General features: G+C 41.6%; 1 protein-coding gene across 1 annotated transcript in view; it reads right to left on the bottom strand.

Moving 5' to 3' along the window:
- CLINT1 (clathrin interactor 1) overlaps positions 1 to 12946 on the bottom strand; it is a 46515-nt gene extending 33569 nt beyond the window's left edge. The window contains exon 1 of the mRNA XM_051794240.1: positions 12801 to 12946. Within this exon, the coding sequence (XP_051650200.1) occupies positions 12801 to 12841 (41 nt within the window). The 5' untranslated portion in view covers positions 12842 to 12946. The remainder of the gene's footprint in view (positions 1 to 12800) is intronic.
- Positions 12947 to 23072: the final 10126 nt, after the last annotated feature.

The raw sequence follows: 23072 nt of genomic DNA, 5'->3' as shown, positions 1-23072 counted from the left end.
GGAAAAAGAAGAAAACAAAAAACCAACCTCGCAGTAAAAATAATACTCTAACAATAGATATGATACTCCAAACCCTCCAGAATGCACTGTAGTGACCTCTGTACTTAAGATGTATCTCCCACTCCCAGAACAAACCTCAAGTTTTCAGTGTCAGAAGACCTGGCATTAGTGCTTTAGGATGATCCCCAAAATGTACCACTCCTTTGATAAGCCTCACTCACCTCTGAAGCTTCTGGAATTCTGTGCTCTTTGTAACTGTTCACTCACTATTCATGTGAAATATGTTCACCAAAAAATGTCATACCAGGGCTTTTTAACATCATGAAGAACTTGTAACAGTTCTAAGTAGTGCATCAATTGGTCAAGGAAAGCTCCTGATGCTATATATGCTTCAGGTGTATTAACCAAATAGTTACAGGTAAGGGATTTAACTGTCCTGGCAGTCAGTGCACCTTGGACAGCACAGACCTACTCAGTGCTACTAATCACACTGAATTCAAAATAATCCAAACGTTACATACTCAAAGAACTGTTTCAATTACTTGTCAACTGGCAGAGTATTTGGTGAGGACAGAAGAATGCACATGCAGTAACATGGAGTTTTATATTGCCAAAACCACATAAACACTCCCCCCAACATTAGGAGGCCATGCTTAACAATCCTCATAGTTCCAGCTATCCCTTCCTTGCAAGCTGAGTACCATTAAAACATTGCCCTAATTCCAAATTTATTACAAATTAAGCATTACTCTAAACACATGCTTGCTGTTCCACCAGGGAGGGCTGATTAAAGTTTAAACAATGCAGGCACTGAAGCTTTTAACACACAAACTGATCATTCTCTGTTACTATATAATCACTTTGGCACTGTGACATCCCATGTACCCCTGTACTTTGCAATATCAATCCTCTTCTGCAATCATTTTGAGGAATAAACCTGAGCACAGACAACTCCTCTAAGCCAGCAGTGAACACCTGTTACAAGCTCTTCTCTGATCAGATTCATGGGCAGAGTACAGGTAAGGTAACAGATTTGTCTGGAGTCCCACTCAAAGTGTCGCCCTTGTTGTCTCCAGCCTGTTCGAGGGCTCCAATTTCTACCAGCTCCTCTCCCTGTCCCTTTAGGCTCAAGGCAACCAGAGTCAGGGCAGCAGCATCCCAACCCTACAGAAATTATACACATTTAACTTGGTTTTGTTTAGAAAAACACAAGTTGCTCTCTCTTCCCAACACCCAGACTGCCTTTGAAGGGCTTTCATCTTCCTCCTGCCTTTAACTCCAGAGCTATGACTCTGTATAGCTTCACATTTCATCTGTGTAGTAGCAAAGTATTACCACCATATTACCTAAGAAAGCCTGAGATACGTATATCATCAACAGAAGCATGGTCCAAGTAGCAGGTGAAGCAACTAAACGAGAAAACCTTCAGCTGCACTTTTAATATGGCCTTGTGCCCTGGAAAATGTCCTAAGGCTGAGGCAGAAGCTGTACTGCACTTCTCAGAGTAGGAGAAAGGAAGAGGAAACAACAGTTTAGACAAAGTTATCAAATTGCAGGTTCACAACCCATTATTTTCCTTCATTTATTCAAGTGTCTTGCAGTGGAATTGCTCAGCAGGATGTATTCAGGAGGACTGAGAAACACTTGAGGCCACTATCTTCATCTTGGCTTTTATAAAGTAAACCACATTATCATCTAACTATCTTATTTTCTAAACTACAAGGTGCTGATGCAATGTGCATTTAACCTCCATGGGACACAAAGTCACCCACTGCCATCACATTTCCTGCCCACATCACCTCTCTGCCATCCCCATGGGGCAGGAGGACATCAAGCAATAGAGTTCTCTTGCTGATCTTGCTCTGCCCTCACACCTCTACAAATGGCACAATTATTTACTTTACAGCTTATTATACTGCAGCCAGGAAATAAACAAAGAAGCCTGTTTAACAAAAAAATACTCTAATATTTTCCTACTTCAGATCATTCATCTGTTAATAAGCCTGAATTACCATGGTTTTTTCCTGCTACAAGTCTATCCAAGAATAAAAAGTAGTCACCCTAATCCTAAATAGCTTAGTACCTATTGTCTTTAGTCATTCAATTTTCTATGAAGGCAGGTGACAACCTAGAAATACCTCTGCTGCTGTATAAAAAACTGGACAAAGTAACTTTGGTTTACAGTTGATGGCAGTGTCTTTCCACAGCTATTCACAGCAGAGTATCCAAAAATGGGCACAAGCAGTGAGAACACACCATTCAGAATAAGAATTACAAGAGCAATGTTACATTAACGTTATTGTCATTAAACTTTTCAAGTTGGTAGCTCACATCATAGAAAAAGTGTAGCTTGACAAACTAAAACCCCTGAGGTTCATGAACATGCATTTTGACTCAAAGCAAGTGTTCTGTTGTGAAATGAGTCTGGCAAATAACATACAAATTAACTTTCCAAACACCAAGGCATGTTTATTTGTGGAGGATAATGATGTTTCCTCTCCTTTCATAGGTATCATTTGTAAAACTGGTTCCTCCAGGAGCTCAAGTGACTCTTATGTCCTAAAAAGGTAACAAGAGCCGTTTCATTTGCCTCGGAGCCCGTTTCCAGTTCCTGTCCACACACAGATGATAAATTTCCAATGACACCGTGTATTTGCAACAAACCAATTTCACTATAGTTCAATACAGGCACTATTTATTTATTTACTCACTAATGGTAAGATGACTGGATTTTTCTGAGCTAATGTCTGCAGCTACATGAGTTACAGTTACCGTGTAATTAACAAAAACACGATGCTGGCAGTTTAAAGCTGAGAGACTCCACTTGCCAATTAGGAGTCTATTAGCATTAAGTTTTCAAGCTGTCTCAAGAAATGCAATCATCTGTTTGATAGCAAGGAGAGATAAGCCACTCTGATAGAAGTTAACTCATTTAGACAATAAATACCTTCGAACAGAGGGCTTCCCCCCCCTCCCCCCGCACAATCATACAGACAAACAGTTTAAATAATTAAATAATTGTCAAAACAACAAATAATTAAAGATGACAGCAATCATTAAGACATCAGCTCTATTTGCAGACCTAAGTTACCCAGACTGTAATTTATTTTTCAGAAGATGCATCCGCCCACTGCAACTCCAATAAAATTATCCAAAGTTATCAAAAGCCTTTTTCTTCTCTTTACATTCAAAATGGTCTTAGAGAAATCTTGAACTGAGTAGTCTCATAGAACACAAAACACACCCCTCCCAAGAATCACACAGGGAGGTATTTGTTTACTAAAGTAATGTCTTGAGAGGAAACACTGAGCAGTCTGTAACCTACATTAGGGTGATTCTAAACAGCTTGACAGGATGGAGAGAGTAACCACCGAGGAAAACATTATTGCTCTGACTCAGAATGGAGTAGAGAAAAAACCTACTCCCTAACTCCCAAAAGGTCTCATTATTATTAAAAGAGATTAAAAAAAAATGCAGGTCAGTCCCATTAAACATGTTGAATATACACTAATATTTCTAATTGTATCCCCAATGAACCAGTTAATATCTACTAAGCATGCAGTCAATATTTAACTGGTCAAGATAACACTATTTGGATGAGAGGAGGGAAAAGTACACCAGTTTTGTAGTGGTTTCCTTAAAACACATAAATAGACACTGACAATGTAAGTGTTGTCACAGAAGTTTTATTTTTAGTGGTAAACCAAACACCTCCAAAAAGATTTAATCTATTTAAAATAACAGCCTACATAGAATACCAGTCTCACCACTCTGGACTAATCACAATATACACCACCAACATTTCTAATATAATAATATGCAGTTTCAAATTGAATTGAAAGCTTCTCAGATGAAGATCTGTAGGATCAATTCCAGCCTGAGTCACTCAAAGTAGCATCATACGAGACAGAATTTTATTTCAATCCACATAATTTCTCTGAAGTTTGGGACCCAAGTGTGGAACCAAAATACTGATGCTTACCCTCCCCATTACAACACTGAGACAAACAGAAAGCTTAGCTGAGGAGCTTCAAGCAGTGATATATAAGATAGAAAAGCAACCTAAAAAAATTTAAACTTGCAGCTAACAAACCACTAACAGTGCAGTTTCAAATAAGAATAGATAAAAATGTATTCTCATCTAAAAAGTTTCCCACAGCTCATCTTCCTGTCCTTTCCCCATCAGCACAAGTGCTTGTGGTGCCATCAGCAGCTGCTTATGCAGCACCTGCCAGACCAGTTCTGAACCCTAAAACCTTGGGGTTTTTCACATATATCAGCAAGAGAGCACAAGCAAATACTGAACCACACAACAGCAGCATAAGGAAGGCAAAGACAGTGAATGGCCAGGTATAAGAGTGGGACATCCTCTTTTAATGGAAGAATAATATTAGAATTCTTTAAACTGCTTGTGAAACCACATGCTAAGGGTGTACTTCAAGCACTGAACTTGTACTTTGCCCCCAGCCACTTATTCCTATCCAAATACCATTCCATCCCTTATGCCAGAACAAATATTTGTGTGACCATGGAGTTAACTATACCAGGGAACCGATCCAGTGGAGAACTAAATTGGCAAAAACAACTGGTTAGTCAGAGATTCTCTCATCAAGCAGAAAGTCTGCTGGTGCCAACAAGAGGGAGAGAAGTGTGCAGTCTGTGGCAGACGGGAAGCTGTGAAACCTCTTTTACCATCAGCCTACGCTTACACTGACTGTGAAACTACAAACCAAGATTTCATGGCTTAGGTTATGTTTTCATTTTGTGATTGTGCTGATGGAGTTACAGACTTCAGGGCAACTACAATGGGAGACTCAACTCCGTGTTCCTGTGTCGTCCACTTATACTAGAACATTACAGGTCCTTTTCCTCTCCCCTCCCATCCCAACACTGCTTCCTCAGATGGGCAACACAAACATTCAGCTGTATGGCAAAAAAGTCTAAGGAACTAATCTAGCCCCTACAAAGTCCTTTGGGCAGAGAAACAACTCCCCATTGGATCTGTGCCCCTGTCAGGTTCACTGCACAGTAACCCAAATCACCATCAGAGCACACAGTGGCAATTTGGAAGTTGAAGCTTTTTATCAAAGCACATGCCAACGAACTATTTGAAACGTGCTTGAAGCAACAGGTCACATTTTGCATGTTGGAGATGAGTTTAAATGGGACTTCATGTACTATGACTTGGGACAAGCTGTATCCCAAACTTGAGAATAAACCAATGACAGAAATTCCAAAAGTTCCAGAATGAAGCACACCACTCATTTTTGTGTTCTTAACCTACCATCATGTAGGTTCCACTCACTCTTCAATGTCTAGTCTGCTTTTCTAAATACTTTTTATTTTCGCATAAATACAGAAATTCATTTAATACATGAAATGAACAGAGACAAACACGAGAAAGTAGAATCAGATTGGAATTTCAAGATTTTATTTTAGGACAACTGCAGTGCTTACACAGCTGCACCCTGAAACAGCAAAGCCTGAGGGGAGAAAGCAGTAGTGTGTTCCACATTTGCACAATGTTTGGAAGTAATTATACTTGTATATGAAATAATTAAACAAATCAGCTAATATTTTGTAATACACTAGCTGTTAACACAACCAAGAGGAATTAGCACAGAACTGAGCTAAGCACCTTGATCCTTCTGACCACACCTGCAGTGATGTAGGTAAGGCTCTTATCTTTGACCAGCTTCATGCACCTCCCAAGCAGAAGCCCAGTCTTATTTCTGGCAGGGCAATGCCAAGCTATGATTTAGAAACACTTGAAGGACACAGAAGTTGTCACACATACACACATCATGTAGGTTCCCTGGAAATACATAAAGCCAACACCTTAGCCAGTCTTACGCAATGTAATACAAACTATTGTCAGCTTCCACGGGGTGTAAAATGGCAATAACACATTTGAAAGAGCACTAACAAAAGCACCACTTGGAGTGTGTTGATGAACCCTGTGTGCTTGGCCACAACTGCCTCATGCCAACCCTTAATATACACCATAGCTTGTAATATTTGCCTACCTTTGATTACTCCACCAGATGAATATTCAAACGAGAACGACACATCTATGTAATAACAGAGCATAATACTTTCAAAGATGCTTATCACCCATACTAAATTACATGGCCCAAGGACTATAAGCCTTTTTATTATTTATTAACTTATAAACTTTCTGGAAATTTTTTAAGGGAAGGAGGAAAGTGCTAAGATATAAGTGCTGGCAGACCCAGCCGTGCAGGGCTGCAGAGCCAAATGCCACGTTCAAATGCAGTCTTCCTCTGTATTGCCAAGACTTTTTCTTCTCTCACTCTCTGGTAACCAGGGAGAGGACAAGTCCTTCGAAGGCTGAAGATAATAATCATCACCTTGCTTGTAATAATAATACAAAATGCTGTTCTTAAAGCAGTTATCAGCAGGACATCTCTTAAGTAGCAATGGGAGGGTAACTCATGCAGTGAGGGTTAACTGTCCCTTACATAAAACAATGGATGTGTTCATTGCTCTGAAGATCTTGCTTATGCAAACCAAGACAAATCTTAAATATAAAGAAAACTAAATGATCCTGGAAGTCAAGTAAAGGAGTTTACAGGAAGGTCAGACAGCAATGGACAAGTGTTGGACAGTTATCTACCCCTTTGCTGGACACATCATATGATGGATCATTTACCATAATGCCTGCTATTACTAAACCAGCAAACAGCATTTCATTAAAGAGCTTAATAGTCTGGGTGGACAAATCCATGAACCACAAGAAAATGGCCTGTAAACAAGAACAATTCCAGGCATATTAAAAAAAGAAAGCAGTCAGACTAAAAGACTTAAAACCTCCAGCTGAGTATACATCAGATCCTGTTTATGTGCTGGTCAAACACGAGGATACTACAGGCAATGAGCAACCAAAAGTTGACTGTAAGGCATGTAATTGTAGGGTAAATAACTGGTATACATCTCCCACATTAATAAATATCTTGCAGACATAGCATGAGGTAGCACACAACAACATGAGACTGGAAGTCAGAGAATCCAGAGTTTTAACTGTTATCAGCTCAATGTGATTTAGTTTACTTGACACAATTATCTTATTAGTTTTCCTCATCCGTGAAGTGGGAGTGAAGTGCAAGGTCTAATTTAGATGCTTTAGGCTACAACAGCGAGAAATTGCAGTCAAAGCAGTAATTCACTCTATTTTGCCAATAATTTACCCTTCTCTCTACAGATTGTACAATTAGAAGCACTAAAGAAAACACGCTGTTTATTCACTACAAGAACTTCTCCCCTACCTAGCTGTATTAGAGCTGATGATAACAGCTCCTTTAAACCTTCCTTCTCCACAAACACTAAAAATCCTTTCTCCTTGCATAGATGTAGCATCAGAATAAATAACAGAGGACCCAAGTGCCTACTTGGCAAATAAATTCTGAAGTGTTATAACTGCTTCCAGCATTTATTAACCATATAAGTATTCAATCAGTTCTAAACAAGACTATTTGCTCTCCATTTAAAAACAGATTAAAATATTACATACTGGGGCAATTCATCAAGCTTGCAAAGTGTGTGAAAACAGCTCTGCAATGCTTCAACCCCCACTCTACAAGACGAGGGAGTGCAAATACATTCCTGCTGGGTCACTAGAAAGGTGTGGCTAAGAGCAGTACAAGCAAAGCAGCTCGGGCTCAGTTAGGTGGACAAAACTGAACTGGGAGGGGCATGGAATAAACAGGAGGATGGCAGCTGTCACACTCCTAATACCGGCAAGAAATTCACAGGCTCCCTCCTTTTCTTTTTAAGTACACACCCAAGAAGTTCAAAAACTCAGCGACAACTACCTTAACTAACACAAATTAACAGCTGGATGATACTGTCCTTACTACTTACAGGCCTGTCACCTTCACCAAATCTTTAATTAGATTGTTTCTGACCCTTTGATATGTGGAAGGTGCTTAAAAGGAGCTCTCTCACATCATGCATGTAGAAGATCACAAAAGAATGGCAATGGTATTTTAAAGAAAGTGGGCAAGAAGTCTTATTACACTGACACAGGCAGCAATCTGACCTCAATGAGTCCAAAGGTCTTCATCCTGCTTACTGCATGTCCTATGTGTCTGTGACGGAAACTAGTCAGCAAAAATGTTAAGTTACTATCACATCTTCTATTAAGAGAGGAATTATTGCTATGAGGAGTCCAACCAGCCTTGCTAACTACATAACACACACAAACGCTGTCCTCTGCTTTGAGCAGAGCCACCTCATGCAGGTTAACATGCAGGAACATCTCAGTGAAATATCAGCAGATTCTGCTTCAAAAAGAGAGAATTCAACAGAACTAGAGAGAGATGATGGCCTGGCTTTTGAACTTGGTCACAAGGCCAAGCTAATACCTTCCTGTTTCTGCCAAGCCAGAAACTGTTTTAACAGAGTTTCTTAATATACCTTGATTTCTTTGGAAAAAGCCATGGGGTTTTCTTCATAGAACTCCCCTAAAAGTTTCACAGGGAACACAAAGCACAATATATACTTGTCTGAAAAGATTTAAAAATGAAGTTACCAAGTTGCATAATACTCTGGATTTCCACAGCCACGACTCCCAAACTATCTCAGCGACTAAAATAACTTTTGCCAGTTCTGTTATCACACAGTAGGGAGATACTTGTTTAGGGCCTTTGTTGGTTTGATTATCAATGTACACCTACAGCAATAAAATTATGATATTTCTTGTATAAGCTGCTTCCATACAGCCAACCTGCAGATCCTTAGTCTCATGCAGCTCACGAGCAGTTCTAATCAACACTTGGCCTCAAGTTTCATCACAACTACAGGGCTGTTGTCAGAGCAGGCACGGGGTAACCTGAACCCTCTGCCATGGGAGCCACAGAATATCAGGACTACTGTCACCAGATCATCCAGAGACAAAGCTGCAAACCCCATCGTGCAGCAGAGCAGTGGGAGAGCTGGAGACCAGAACACTTCCCACCTGCCAAATGTTCCTGGAGCTCACCCTCCCACCAGCCAGCTCCAGTGTGCACCGTGTGCCTCTGTGCTGTGTCACGGTAACGCGGCTGCAGCTCAGCAGGTCACAAGAACTGTCCTGTAATGCTGAGGCCACACATTTACACTGCAGCCCCAACCTGAGTCTGTGACAAAACACAATCGAAAGAGAAATCTATTGCATTGCCTCAGGAGTGACTCAGAGCTGACACCTGACTCACCAACTTTGCACCAAGCATCACCCTGGACCTGAGCCATCAGAAACCTCTGTCATTTATACCCAGTTTACTGTTCCAGAGCCAACAAGCTCAGCACAGAGGGCTGCATTTATTTTCCAATTGTTTTGTTTACTTTCCAATTCAGTTTTGAATTACTGGGGAGAAAGAACTCCTACAAGTGAACAACAAAAAAAAAAAAAGTGAAAAGCTGCCTTCTGAAGTCTATTTATTCACATAATAACATGAAATAGAATTTACTCCAGAAGAAATAAGAAAATGTAGACCTGCACCTTCTAAACTACAAGCTAACCAGAAATTCAATATAATTCCACACATTTGAAGAACTCTTGAACACACTGCAGTACCCAGGAAGGAATTGGAGGGTGGAAGAAGCTTTACATGTATTTAGCAACTATAAAAATAAACCTTACGGCAAGCAAGTGTTACTAAGCACAGACAGATTTTATTAGTTATTTGATTTAAACTGCAAACTTATACACAATGCCCAATCAGAAACAAGATGTGGCTGTTCAATCAAAACTAATCAAGTCACTTTAAATTTAAGGTGGGAGAGTTGTACCAGCATCTAAAAAGAATGAAGTTAACAAAAGGGAAAACAAGACACACAACAAAAGTAACTCATCATATCTTGGAACAGTCTTCCTCCTAAATTTCATATACAATAGGACTACCACTCAGTATCCAAAATAACTGTTGCATGCACAAGAGGATGCAGATACATACTTTGGAGTTACTACCATAAAAATAAGAGGTGATTCTCGTGTGAAGAGAACTACAAAGCAAATTGACCTCATGAACTCGACTGCTAAATCTCAATCACACTGAAGAAACATAAAAACAAAATACTCCAATTATACTAAATACAAATCTGAATTTTTCCTGTGCATTTTGCTGTTGTTAACTTACTTTTAGGTTCTAAGACTGTGATGAATTTGAATAGGTTACCATTTTTACTTGGGTTTTTATGTACCTTTGCTTACTAAACTTTCACACACCAAAAAATGTGAAAATTAATAGAAGTCCTCCACATTGAAATATCTCTGACCTAACCAAGCTCTCAGCCACCTGAAGCACAAATAAGGATAAAAAACCCCCAGATGAGTAAGTTGAAATTCTAAGATAAGTATCAGCTGAATATGGAGCCAGAATGCAGAGCTCACAACCATTACAAACATATCAAAGTTGAAACTAGAAAAATTCCAAGCTATTTGCACATTTTCAAAATCCTCATATAATTATATTCCTTTTTTAAGGAAAGAAAGGCAGTTTCTTGTTGAAGTTCAGTATGTTGCTGCCACAGCATCAGCTGTTATTTATGAGGCAGATTATATCACTTAGCTTCCTCTGCAGAGAATTTTGTAAGTCATGGCCTTAAAACAGAAGACATTACGACAAATCTGCACCACACACAATGGGACTATTGATCTTGATGTCTCTAAATACTATTTACTCTGCAGGCTCCACTTTCCTCCTGCCCCCCCTTCCTTTCTTTTTAATAAACAGTCTGCTTATTATTTGGATAATGTTATTCCCACAAACTGAAGTCTATTTAAAAAATAAATAGTTTTTATTATTTAAAATGTTCACTTTTTGCACCTGTTTTGGAAATGGAATGTGTTTTCCAAACCAGGTTTTCATGTACTGTTTGACTTAAAAATTTATGAAATATCCTTAAAAGTAAACATTTTAAAGACAGTGACACTGTTATAATGCTACATGATCATTAAACCTACACACAAAAAAGTACACAAGCAAAACTTCGGAAAACCTGATTTCCCTGAAGGTGTCCTTTTAGGTCCTGGAACTCAAGACAGGCCTATTTGGGGTTTACTATTAAATACTTCATTTGTCACATTGTTAAAGCTACTTAGCAAGGGCTGACTTTGCATGCAAGAAGCTGTAAAAAGTAAACAACCTCTTCAGGACAAGTCTTATTTGCAGTAGGTTTTAAATGTCATCCAATTCTTGGCCTAGAAAAGTCTCGGTCTGGTATTCAGTACCATAAGCAAACCAGATGATTATCATGAATAAGCTGCCATTTCTCTCCAGTTTTCCATCTTTAAACCCATATATCAAGCAGACCAGTTTAAGTTCGTTTGGAGAAACAAAAATCGAAAGATGTTTAAAACAGAACCTCAGTTTTGAAGGACTTTTGACTTCTAAATCCAGGTACAACTGTCAGGTAATATAATTTGGTATATGCTAATCTACAGACCTCTAGCCAGTTATTCCTCTAAGCACTCCACAATCTATAGAATGGTTTGGACTGGGAGAGACCTTTAAAGATCCTCTAGGTCAACCTCCTGCCACGAGCAGGGACATCTTCAGCTAGATTACAGAATAATGGAATGGCTGGGGTTGGAAGGGACCTCTGGAGATCATCCCGTCCAACCCCCTGTTCAACCAGGTTCACCTGGAGCAGGTTGCACAGGATCATATCCAGGCAAGTTTTGAATATCTCCAGAAAAGGAGATTCCACAACCTCTCTGGGCAGCCTGTTCCAATACTATGTCACCCTGAAAGTAAGAAGCTTTTCCTCATATTCAGACACAACTTCCTGTGTTTCAGTATGTTTCTGTTGCCCCTGGTCCTGTCACTGGGCACCACTGAAAAGACTGATGCAAAAGTGCTCCAACTGTGCCCCTAAAGATTTCTTATTTAAAGAGGCAAAACAATCTTTGTTAAGATCTCCACCGTGTCAAATTTTTCTCCTGCCAAGAATGAAGGAGCTGTTGACACACGTAACAACGTCATGTTCTCAAGCTGCAAACGCAGTGATCACGACAACCAAGACCACAGCCAAGTTCTCAGTGTGAGGAAGTTCTAGTCAAGGAAATAAACTTGCAAATATCTGAGCTATTTAAATATTTAAGGGGTGGGAATGAGCATTTCACTCCTCTACTCTGCCCCACCTCTGAAAGGCCCGCGGTAGCAAGTCAATGGCAATCGCAGCAGGGAACCTGTCCGTAGGGAGCAGGGATACACTTGGGAGAGCATGTGGTGACTTTGGGAGCACTCTGAAAACGTACAGGTGGTTCTTTACTCCCCTTCTTCTCTGAGTGACTTCTCTGTTTGCTCCTAAAGGGCCTAAGGGCCACGGTGGGAGCAAATCCAGCAGAGACAGATTCCAAGGGGTCACATACCAAAACATGCACAGACCCCACGGAGCCCTGACAGAGGAGGAGGAACCCAAAGCAGAAGCGCTGCTCGCCAAGAGCTGGAGGGTCCCAGATACGCCCGAGTGGGGCGGGAAAGCAGCCAGCCATAATGGAAAGGCCACAGAGCACCTGAAAAGCAGCCCCTGCCCGCCTGCAGCCCCGGAGGGGCCACACAGCCACGCCAGGAGGACGGGCAGGGACCACCCCGGGCAGCCACCGGGGGACAGGGACGGCGGCGGACAGGGGCAGCGGGGCCGGGGTCAGCCGGGCACGGGGCGGGGGGGCGAGGCCGCCACCTCAGCAGGGGAGGGGCCGCGGCCATGTTGGGGGGGGGCGGGGGGAGCGCGGGCACGGCTGAGGGGCCACGGCCGAGCCGCCCCCGGGCCCCCCGCCCGCGCGCCGCCATACTCACGCCTTGTCCACCAGCTCCCGCACTTTCCACATGTTCAGCATGGCGCCGACCGTCCGGAGACCCGCCCGGCCCCGCTCCTCCGCCGCCGGCCCCAGGAGGCCCCGCTCGCCGCGCTCCGGCCGCCGCCGCCTCCGCCGAGCCAGGGACGCGGCGCCGCTCCCGGAAATGAAGGGTCCGGCTGCCGCGCGGGATGCTGGGAGTTGTAGTCCCGGGGAAGCCGCGCCAGGCGCGGGGCCTGTGGGGAGCCGCGGGGGCTGCCGGGACTGGTAGTTCGCGGCCGCGCGCGCGGGGCCTGCCGGGAGCGGGAGGGCGGGGGCGTGTCCTGAGGGGGTGGTGGGATGGGATGGGATGGGATGGGATGGGATGGGATGGGATGGGATGGGATGGGATGGGAGGGGGCGGAGTGGGATTGAATGGGGTGGGAGGGTATGGGAGGGGACAGGGTGGGGTGGGCGGGAATGGGATGGGATTGGTTGGGGTGGGGCCTGCCCGGCTCCTAAGGGCTCTGCGGGCACTGTCGCACGGTGATGGCACTGGGGTGCCTTGCCCGTCTGAGCGGCGGGTACAGCCCGGCTCAGAGCCGCCCTCACACCCCTGTAAAAGCCGGCATTGACCCACCGCCCGGCGAGGCACGGGAGGGAAAAGCATCTATGAAATAGGTGGTTAAAGTCAAAGCACTGGTGTAAAACGCATGTCGGGCCAGAATGTGGTTTTATACCCTGCTTTTAGTGCGAGGGACTCGTTAAGAGCGGCGTTCTGTCTCTATGGCTGCCCGTTTGCTGGTCACTGTGTAAGGGCTGGAGTGAATTTCCAGCGGACTTCCTGAATTCCTCCTGCATCCAAGACCCAGATTTCTGCAGCAGGGGCACACAGGAAAGGAGGTGGAAGGGATGCAGCTTGATGGCTGCCCCACAGTCCACTGGAGCATAGCACATGCAGGAACTTGTCTGCACTTCTCCAGAAAGACCAGGTTGATTGACAAAAACCAAGGAACAATCACATACATTAAAGCTGCCTCAGGAGAATATTGCCTATTTTAACATAACTTGCCAACAGGCATTGCAAGACCGTCTTCAAATATTGCTCATGCAGGGTATTGGGCAATCACAGAAGTCACAGCTCCCTGGCTATAAACAGTGAATTGAAAACAGTAAGGTCATTAACGTGATTTTAGAATCAGGATTGACGAGAATGTCATTATAAACATTTATTTTCTAGCAACTTTTATTTGATATGAGTTTTGAATGACGAGTCACGATAGGGAGTGGAAGAGAAGTGGAAGTCTGTTGGCTATGTCTTTGTACGTGACAGGACATGAACAGAGTCCCCAGGTATTGTAGTTAACCTGTAGAATCATGGAATAGAATAATGTAGAATCATGGAATAGAATCATGGAATAAAATCACAGAATGGTTTGGGTTGCAAGGGACTTTAAAGATCATCTTGTTCCAACCCCCTACCATGGTTCTGGAGTATTCATCCTAAAGCTTCCTGTTTAGGAGCACTTTTGTTTTAAGAGTTTAACTGATTGCTTTTTGAGTCCTTACACAATACCTCATGGCAATGAATTCAGTGTTATAACTGTCACATGACAAAATAGTTCCTTTTCTATATTTTAAATTGTCTGCTTAATAGCATTGCTAGTTCAAGTATTATGAGAATTAGGACATAACAATTCCCTAGTGCTGCTCTCCCTGTCAGTCGCAAATTTAGGAATCTGTAGATTTCTCACTGCACTGTTTTCTTCACTGCCTAAGACTTGAAATATACTTAATTTCTGTATGTTCTGAAACTGTGCTTCGCTTTTCCAATTCTGCTGTATCGAATCTGAAAGTGAAGGGGAGGAGCTGACCCTGCAGGATTGAAGACGCTGACCGGCCTAGCGATAGCTTATGAGTTTTTTCTCAGTTCCTTTTATGAGTTCTTAACAGAGTTTGCCTTTTTGAATGCTGAAGAACACTGAGGTGATATTTTAATCTGCAGCACAATGCCTATGGTGACTGTTTGTGGTTTGTGTGTAACTGAACTCAGCACCAGTTTTGCTGCCCCAATATATCCGTGTGCCATTCCATTATGGACTGGGAGAAGGGGCATCCCTAATTTCATATTGTAACACCTGGCAAAGCAAGCTGGGTGAGGACTCCTGCCATTTAATATCTGGCCTTTTTTTTTTTCTGTGAAAAAATTGAGGACATTGTTCTTCAGGAGTAGAAGATGATGTTTATAGTGTCTGTTTAATGAAGAACTAATATAGAGTATAATAATTGGAGCTTACAGAAACACACTTTTCTGATTGGCTGGAAATGTTGTTATTTTAATGTTTGGCTTCAGTCCATATTGGATCAAAATCAAATTTCTAAATACATTTCTGATGAACTGCAAGTTCCCCAGATTCTGCTGTGGTGCAGTGGAATTGATGTTCTTGTTAGTGCTGGTTTCCTTGAGCACCTGCAGAGTTCTGGATGTTGGACCAGACCTGCCAACTCCTGATGGGCTGCCAGAGGCAGTTTCCAGGGTCCAGGCTCAGCCACACCTCAAGGTGCACATACCCCCAAAGACAAACACACCCATTCCTCACTATTTTCCTGTCAGGGATGACATTTGAACTGAAACAGTTAGGGGTCGATAAGGCACCAGGACTTGGTTTATTTGTTTGGTTTTGGGAATTGTTGTGAAAAAAAAAAATTCTGACCCACTGTAATTGCACACTTCAGTAAAAAAAGAGAATAGTACAGAGTATTTTGGGTCCAGGCATAGAAGAATACAGTGTATGCAGAAGAAAGGAAGACTGAAGCTGGAATTTAAAAGCAGTTCAGATGAAGGTGGGTATCTTTCAAGCATTGCTCGCTGTGTCTGGATGCAGTAATGGGGCAAGGAGAGATGACTGGCATTTATTGTCAATTTTAAGGTATAGTAAAAAGCAGGTCTTTATGTGACATTGAATGCAACATGACTGACAGTAATTTTACCATCCCCATTCTGTCAGCTACTGATAAAGTGCATGAGCATATGTATAATTTCTGAATGATGTGAAGACACTTTCTGGTTCATAAGTAATTCCTTTAAAAAAAGAGATCTGATCAGTGTAGGAGAGGGTAATGCAGTTTCAAAGCAATGCAATATTCAGCATAACAGGTAGTAGTTGTAACATATATCATGTAGAGGAACTGTACTTTATTATAATTTGAGCCATCAATTACAGGAGAAGCAGTTAGAGAAATTGAACTAATTTGAACACTGCAATAGAGTTTGCACCTGGCTATTCCAGACGTTAATATGGGCCATTTGGTGCACAAAAAGTCTTGCACATTCCAAATACCTGGAGAGCAATATTGTTGTTAATATCAACCATATTCACACACAGTAGAGACATATCCAAGTCAGTGATTAATTTAAAATTAAAATGCAGGGGGGGAGAGAGGAATGTCAAGGAAAATCACATTGTGGCAGGGGAGGGAGGCAATGGCACAGACTGAGGAAAACTTTTCATTTAAAGCAGTGTTTGTTTTCGTGATTTCATAAAGCTCCACTTTTTACCCACTTGCACAGCTGAAATCTGAATTTCGTAAAGTTTGTTTGTTTTAAGAATTAGTCAGTAGGGCAGAAGTAACACTGGGATAATGTTCTCTGTTTGTAGACTGGTTAGTATCCAGGCTTTTCTGAAAAATTGCAGCTTCTCCGAATCCAAATCTGTCTTCCTGTAACACATCCCATAGACACACACACATATCATGTTCCAAACTGAAGGTCCCTAGGTGGGCTGTTTCAGAAACTGTTTTCCTGCTCTGCCACAGAATTGTTCTGCCTTTGGCAAAATCCTCCAGTCACTTCCACGGACGTAGAACTGCCTATAAAGCTTCCACTACCCATCATCTGAACCAATATCACACTCACTTCAGGAGAGAATCTTGGGGGGCAGGCAGTAACAGGGAATACTGGAAGGGAATTCCCCCTCTGGAATGTGTGGGGGAAGTGAAAAGGAGATTGGTAGTGATGTTTCAATGTTATCTCTCCTAATGCTGCCCTGCTGAGATGATACACCCATTTACTACCAGCATTTGCATGTCCAGGACCTGTCTGACTCACTACAAAGGAATGTAGGTAGCAAACTTTAAAGTTTGGCTTCTTTTAAGAAGTGAAAATGATTCTACTTTAAGCTTCAGAGCCAAGGCTACAACTGCCCATGTTGTGCCTGCAGAAGACTGGGAGTGCCAGGAAGAAGTGATGATTTATCTCAGGAGCTGGGAGGACAACTCTGCCCCTCAGACAACTCCTTCTGCCAGGGTTACATGGACAGTTTTTTGCAGAAAGTCCCTGCAGAGAGGGATTGAATGTTAACATCAGGTTGCATCCAGCTTTATTTTCTAGCCTGAAGAAATGAAAGTTGATTTCACACTGGATTTCACTCTGTCTCCTCACAATCTTTTGAAACAGTTGAACCATTTTGCTTAGATGAGGAAGAGGTGGTTTGTTCTCCAAATGAATTACAAATTTATGCAAAATTCTTACAAGTTTCCTGAAAATAAATAACAGACTAAGAGAGGCCTTATTGTCACTGCTCCTGAAAAAGAAGTGCAAGATGTGCTCAGCCTTTAATGAAACGCATTTAAGGTCAAGGTTCTCCTCTTGGGGTTCTCCATTGTCCATCAAGCAGTAAATTCTGGCTTTTCCTGTGCCTGGGGCATTCACAGCGTTGCTTTTTGTTGTGGATCCCCTGATGTCTAGAAAGGGGTGAATTCCCACTGCCAAAATATTACCATTTAATTATCAAACCAATCAACTGTGAGACAAATATCCCCAGGGAAGCAGTCTTCATTAGTTCCACTTTTTACAGAGCTACTTGGGGTTTTTTTGGTTTCTCATTTTCTCCCACATTAGTAACTGGGAGAGTGTGTATGTCTCCAAATTAGGATAGAAATGTGGGGTTTTGGGGATTGCCAGTGAATGGATGGTATTAGATGTTCCGGGCTTTCCTTCAGGCTGATGATGTGGCATTATCTGACACTGTTCTTAGGGGGGCTTTGGAGATACAGTTTGTAAAATGTTCCCACTGTTAGAAGTGTAAAATATGGGGAAACCCCCTCTGAATTAGATCCCGATGTCACAGCTCTCTCTGTCATGCTCTTAGACACCTCCTTAAAGTGGATGTGGTACTTTCCATGGGAAATTTGAGAACTGATCCTCAGAATAGAATTCTCTCATACAAACCACACATGATCTTTATTCTTCTCACAGAAACTCATCTACAGATTCACCAGTCTTTCGCTATAGCTCCAATATATTCTAAGAACCTATAGCCTAGATTGCTGCTGATCTTTGCTGTTATGCAGTGTTCCAGTAAGATCTTTTGTCCACTGACAACAATTCACCTCTCTCTGGCATTTAAACTGTCAGTAGGAGGGGAAAAGGACAGGCTGTCATCTGCTTTTTGTAGCAGTCAGCCCTTGACAGATTTGTCTTGGTTAGCAGTCTGGGTTTCAAGTTCCAAAATGCCTGTGACAGTGGCCAGGGTTAGAAAACTGGTAGCAGAACAGGGCTGAACCAGAAGCACATGCCAGACTAGTGAGGTCAGAATTCTCGGGGATGGATGCAGCCTGTAAGTGTTCCCATTTGTTACATTGTCAGTTTGACTGTAGTCCAAGTCACTCAGTTTTGTGCCAGATCCCAAGCCAGAAAGGTCTCATTTGCCTGATTTCCTAAGGATACGAAGCTTATGAGATCTTGCTGTCTCTGTATTTGTGTCTCTCAGTCCCCTTGCAATTACTGTTGGGCCAATTTCAATCAAATGAGATACAGGGATGGCAGGCTTAAGGATTTGAAGTTATGTTTTGTGAAAATGCACAGCTGTGTGGAGAGAGATACATATGAATGCCCCTGTAAATCTGTGGTAGGAGTAGAAAGGTTGCAGTAGGAGTTCCATTGGATAACTAAGAATCCCCTCAGAGACCATTCTTACCAGTGTTCCTGCTTCTGTGGGACACTGTTCGTTCTTACACACAGGAGAATCTGACCACAAAACTACAGGAAAACAGGTCTCTTTTATTGCTCTCTGAAGACCTCATTTCATTTTCGTCTGGCTATTCTCATATGGATTTACTATTACCATAAATGTCTTACATATCCTATCAGATAAAGCCCTGCTATGGTTTTCCATCAGCTGTGAACATGGAGAAGACAGAGTTGTGGTCATGCTTCCCTCTTGATGCATCTAAACAGCTCCCAAAACAGCTGAAGGAAATGGCAAAGCAGAGTCATCTTCAAGCTGTGGTCCAGGGCAACTGCTGTTTGGTAAGCTGGTGAAGCATGGTTAATGGAATCCCTGCAGCTTTTTCTCTTAAAGGTCATTTGTACATATTCTCATGGATGCAAGCTAACAAACAAAAAATGGGGAGATCTGAAAGCAGTGTTTGAGCAACAAAAATTGGTCTCATTATATTCTGGCTGGAAATTAAAACTGCTGGGGTGACACATCACAAGATGGTCTCCAAATTCCTTTTTAAGAATGTTTAGCTGGATTTGGATTGAAACACAGTAGATAGAGATATTTTCACAAACTGGCAGACTGGAACTCTCTAGACTGGAATTATCCAGCCAGTTTTAGTCAGAGAAACTGGTTTTCTATCTCAAAGTGGGAGACAATGCCTTAAAATGCTGCCTTTTTTTTTCCCCACCACAGTTTTTAATTAGGTCATGTTTCAAAGAAAAGAATGGAAGAAAGTGCTGCTGATTTTTCTACATTCAAATAATACTTTTAAAAAGTGCCATTTAATGAGTTTTTTCTCTTTGTATCAGTTCACATAATAACTTATATGATCAACAGGAAAACAGTGCAAATGCAAATCCTGTCATGAAGAGTTCCCACCAGAATAACTTCTGCTAGAGGGAAAAAAAATGGTGTTTTAACAACTTTTACTCTCGTGCTTCCCTTATTTCTTCTTTTGTATTTCCATTGCTTGCATAGAATCTGGTTGTTTTTCTTCCTATTTTTTTTAGAAAAATAGAACTTTAAAAGCTGCTGTTGACTATTAGTGTTCTACAAAAGCAAACACTATCAACAGCACAAAAGTTACTGAGGTTTTAATGAAATAAAAGGAAAGTTGAAAGAACAAACTCAATCTCAAAGGGGAAACTGATGAGATTTATCGTCAAGTTGAAAGAAATGTCAGATAGATAAAATATCATAAAGTAACAGCATGTATTTCTTATGCTGTCTACAAGAACCAAATTTGTTCCACTAGGATTCAAGTGGACATTTTTTTGCAGCATTGAGTAGCCTTATCTATAGTCATTTACTACAGCTTCTTTTTTAGGATTATTTGGCCACCATCAGGTAAAAGACAGTGAATTGAACATACTGATCGTCTCCAGTTCCAAAGTTCTTCTCTGAGGTTCATTCAGTATTGAATTTACTGTGTCTGGACCTTCAGTTCTTAGATCATGTCAAAGAAAGAGGGAACTACCATCTACTCTTCCTCTGATCTTGAGGATAGCTTTGGGAGCAAAGTGATGCTCATTTCCAACTACCTGTCTCCTCCTTCTGGAATAATTGCCAGACAGATCTAAAAATTTTGCCTTCCATGCAGTACCACCCGGTAAAACAGGTATGTTGCACAAGACCTTAATACAGTGGCCTGGTTAATTTTGTACTAGTTCTACTGCTTTTTTCATTTTCAATAGTTTCAATTCCTCTCTTATTCCCATTGGTGTGACTTTTACTTACTGTGTCCCCCTGTGTCATGAACTTAATGCTTACCTTTGGATGGAGGCTGAGGGCTAAGTTGAGAGAAGATAGCAGCAGCCCTTAAGCTTTGAGGTGCTTGTTCATTAGAGTTCATCAGTTTGGGGAATCCTTGGTGTTTTGGAAGACAGGAACATAAAAAGAGAGTATAAATGCTGCTGGACTGAATAAAAGGTTCTGTTATTGGGAAAAGAAAAAAAAACAACAAGCTACAACAGAAACAAAGAGGTAAGAGCTCTAGAGAGGCAGGAGTTGTCAAAAAGCCTTCCCCATCAAACAGACTTCAGAGAACCATAGCAGACGGATTTTCAGTACCAGTCAAATGTAAGAGTGTAGGAAGTTGACATGCTGTCCCTTGGAGAGCCGAGGTATTGACAAAAGACATGCAAACTTGAAAAATGTACATTTGTGGAAAAATCCATCCTGACAAGTGACTGCACTTAAGTCGCCAAATGGACTTCACCCATGGGATGAAACTCAATTATTGTTGCACATCCAATGAATCCATCCATGGAGAAAGCACATGGCCAATAAAAGGGGACCGTTCAGTAATCAGATCTTTCAAAAACTATTTAGCTCTTTGCCACTGAGTCCCCACAGTAAGTGACGTGTGTGTACTTCCCTGCAAACCCGCTTGGCTCCTCGACTGGCGGCTCAGGAGCGCTGAGCCAGTCTGGAGCACAAACCCATCCTGCACGAGCCATTCAAAAGAATTTCTCAAATCCTTCTGAGTTTTCTGACATCACAGTTTTTTCAATTGCAGTTTGTCTTTAGCACGTATGAAGGATGCTTTTGTGTTTAGAGATGTTTTGTGATACTGGGAATAGAAGCTATTTATTGCCTAAAGGATTGTGTTAAATGGTTTAACCCAGTCAGGGCTCCATTAAGTAAGGAGCTTGCAAGCTGCAAGTCATTAAGACAGTCTTCCATTTTGAGTGAGCAAGTGTCTAGTGTGCATCTGCTGCTCAGAGTTTATCTTTCTGTACCAATATTTACTAGGTGCCATCTCTCTTCTTTTGAGATTACATTATACCTTGTGCAATCTGTGTACTTTTTATTTGCCTTCTTCTTGATTTCCACAGGTCCACAGTTATTATCTGAATAAATCCCTCTTAGTAAAAGATCTATTTTGGGTAATTTTTATTTTCTGCTTTGCAAATGAAAGCCAGCTCCACTAATGGCATCGAAGCCATTTGTTTTAGGATGCACCTGCATTTGTTTCATAACAGAAACATCTTTGTGAAACTGAAACACTGCAACTGTTGTTTGCAAAAAACAGGCAACAGTGGCTGACAACAGATGCTTTTAAGAACATGGATATTATGTGCAAGTATTTCGTAAGTCCAGTTAGTTGCTATGGCCAGATTTGAAACCTTTGCCTCTGTTACCAGCCATCTAAATCACTGCTGTGTCTGTTTTCATAGATCTGTTATGGTGCTTTTCAGAGGATGTCATTCTCTAGAATAAATTGAATATCCAGTTTTTCATGGCAATTCAGAATGCAGTTTCCCTCAGATATGTGAAATTCCAGTACCAACACTGTGTACACAAAAATATGTGCACATTCACAGACATCTGCCCTTCCACCCATCAATACAGGGAAAAATGTCCTTGCAACTGAGCTACACACATTTTTTTGTCTTTCTTTCTTTCTTACTCCCATTGTTTCAACCAAGTTTTTTTCATAATCTGTCCATCTTTCTCTTTCTCTTTACAAGCTGGCAATTTGGTCTTGGAACATTCTTTGGGCTGCCAAGCAACAAGCTTCTCCTTATTCAGATTTTCAGGGAAAAATGTAGTATATCTGTTTACACTGTCACCCTGAAGGAAGTTTGAGCCTGCTCTCAAGATGAGAGTTATCAGCTATCAAGTCAAGCAACAGCAATGAAGGATCATAAACCATCAAGTCTTGCATAATCCCAACATCAGAGCTGAGAGCTGGAGAAAACTATTTAGCACAGTTTTATTCATATGCTGTAGGTGGGTATGAACAGGGTACTGGATTTAACTCTTGTTTCAGCCAAAGATTGGTTAACATTTCTAGTGATGACATGAGCAATTTTATCCCAACAAAGTGAAAAATCCACATGCTTTGAAGAATCTCCTTGGGGAACTGAGAGAAACTGCCTTTCAACTCAGTAACACATTTCCATAAAAATATCCCATATTTGCTTCATATTTATGACAAGTCTTCATCACACTCAAAGTCTATCTAGCAAAGTTTTTTCTCTATCTAAACATTCTTTTCATCATTTGTCTTCACTGATACAGTGACTCAGCACAACATGAACCTAGTATGCAAGTCTACCATTTAGGAAATATTTTCCATTGTTTGCAGAATCCCTAGAATTCATCAGAGGAATAGACTGGTATTTGAGCCAAGAAACATCTGAATGTCGTGTAAAGTTCAGTTAATTATTTTCTAAATAGTCCTCAGCACTACTCTAGCTCAGAGTAGAGTTCAACTGGTATTGTTGTGATCACACTGGAGCTTTTCAGAGGGGGGGGAATGTTTGCTTTCATTTTGGACTCCT

This window comes from Manacus candei, unplaced genomic scaffold, assembly GCF_025592945.1.
Source record: "Manacus candei isolate 608988 ecotype Guabito, Panama unplaced genomic scaffold, ASM2559294v1 h1tg000037l, whole genome shotgun sequence".
NCBI classification, from domain to species: domain Eukaryota; kingdom Metazoa; phylum Chordata; class Aves; order Passeriformes; family Pipridae; genus Manacus; species Manacus candei.
This window is presented reverse-complemented; position numbering and strand designations above follow the sequence as displayed.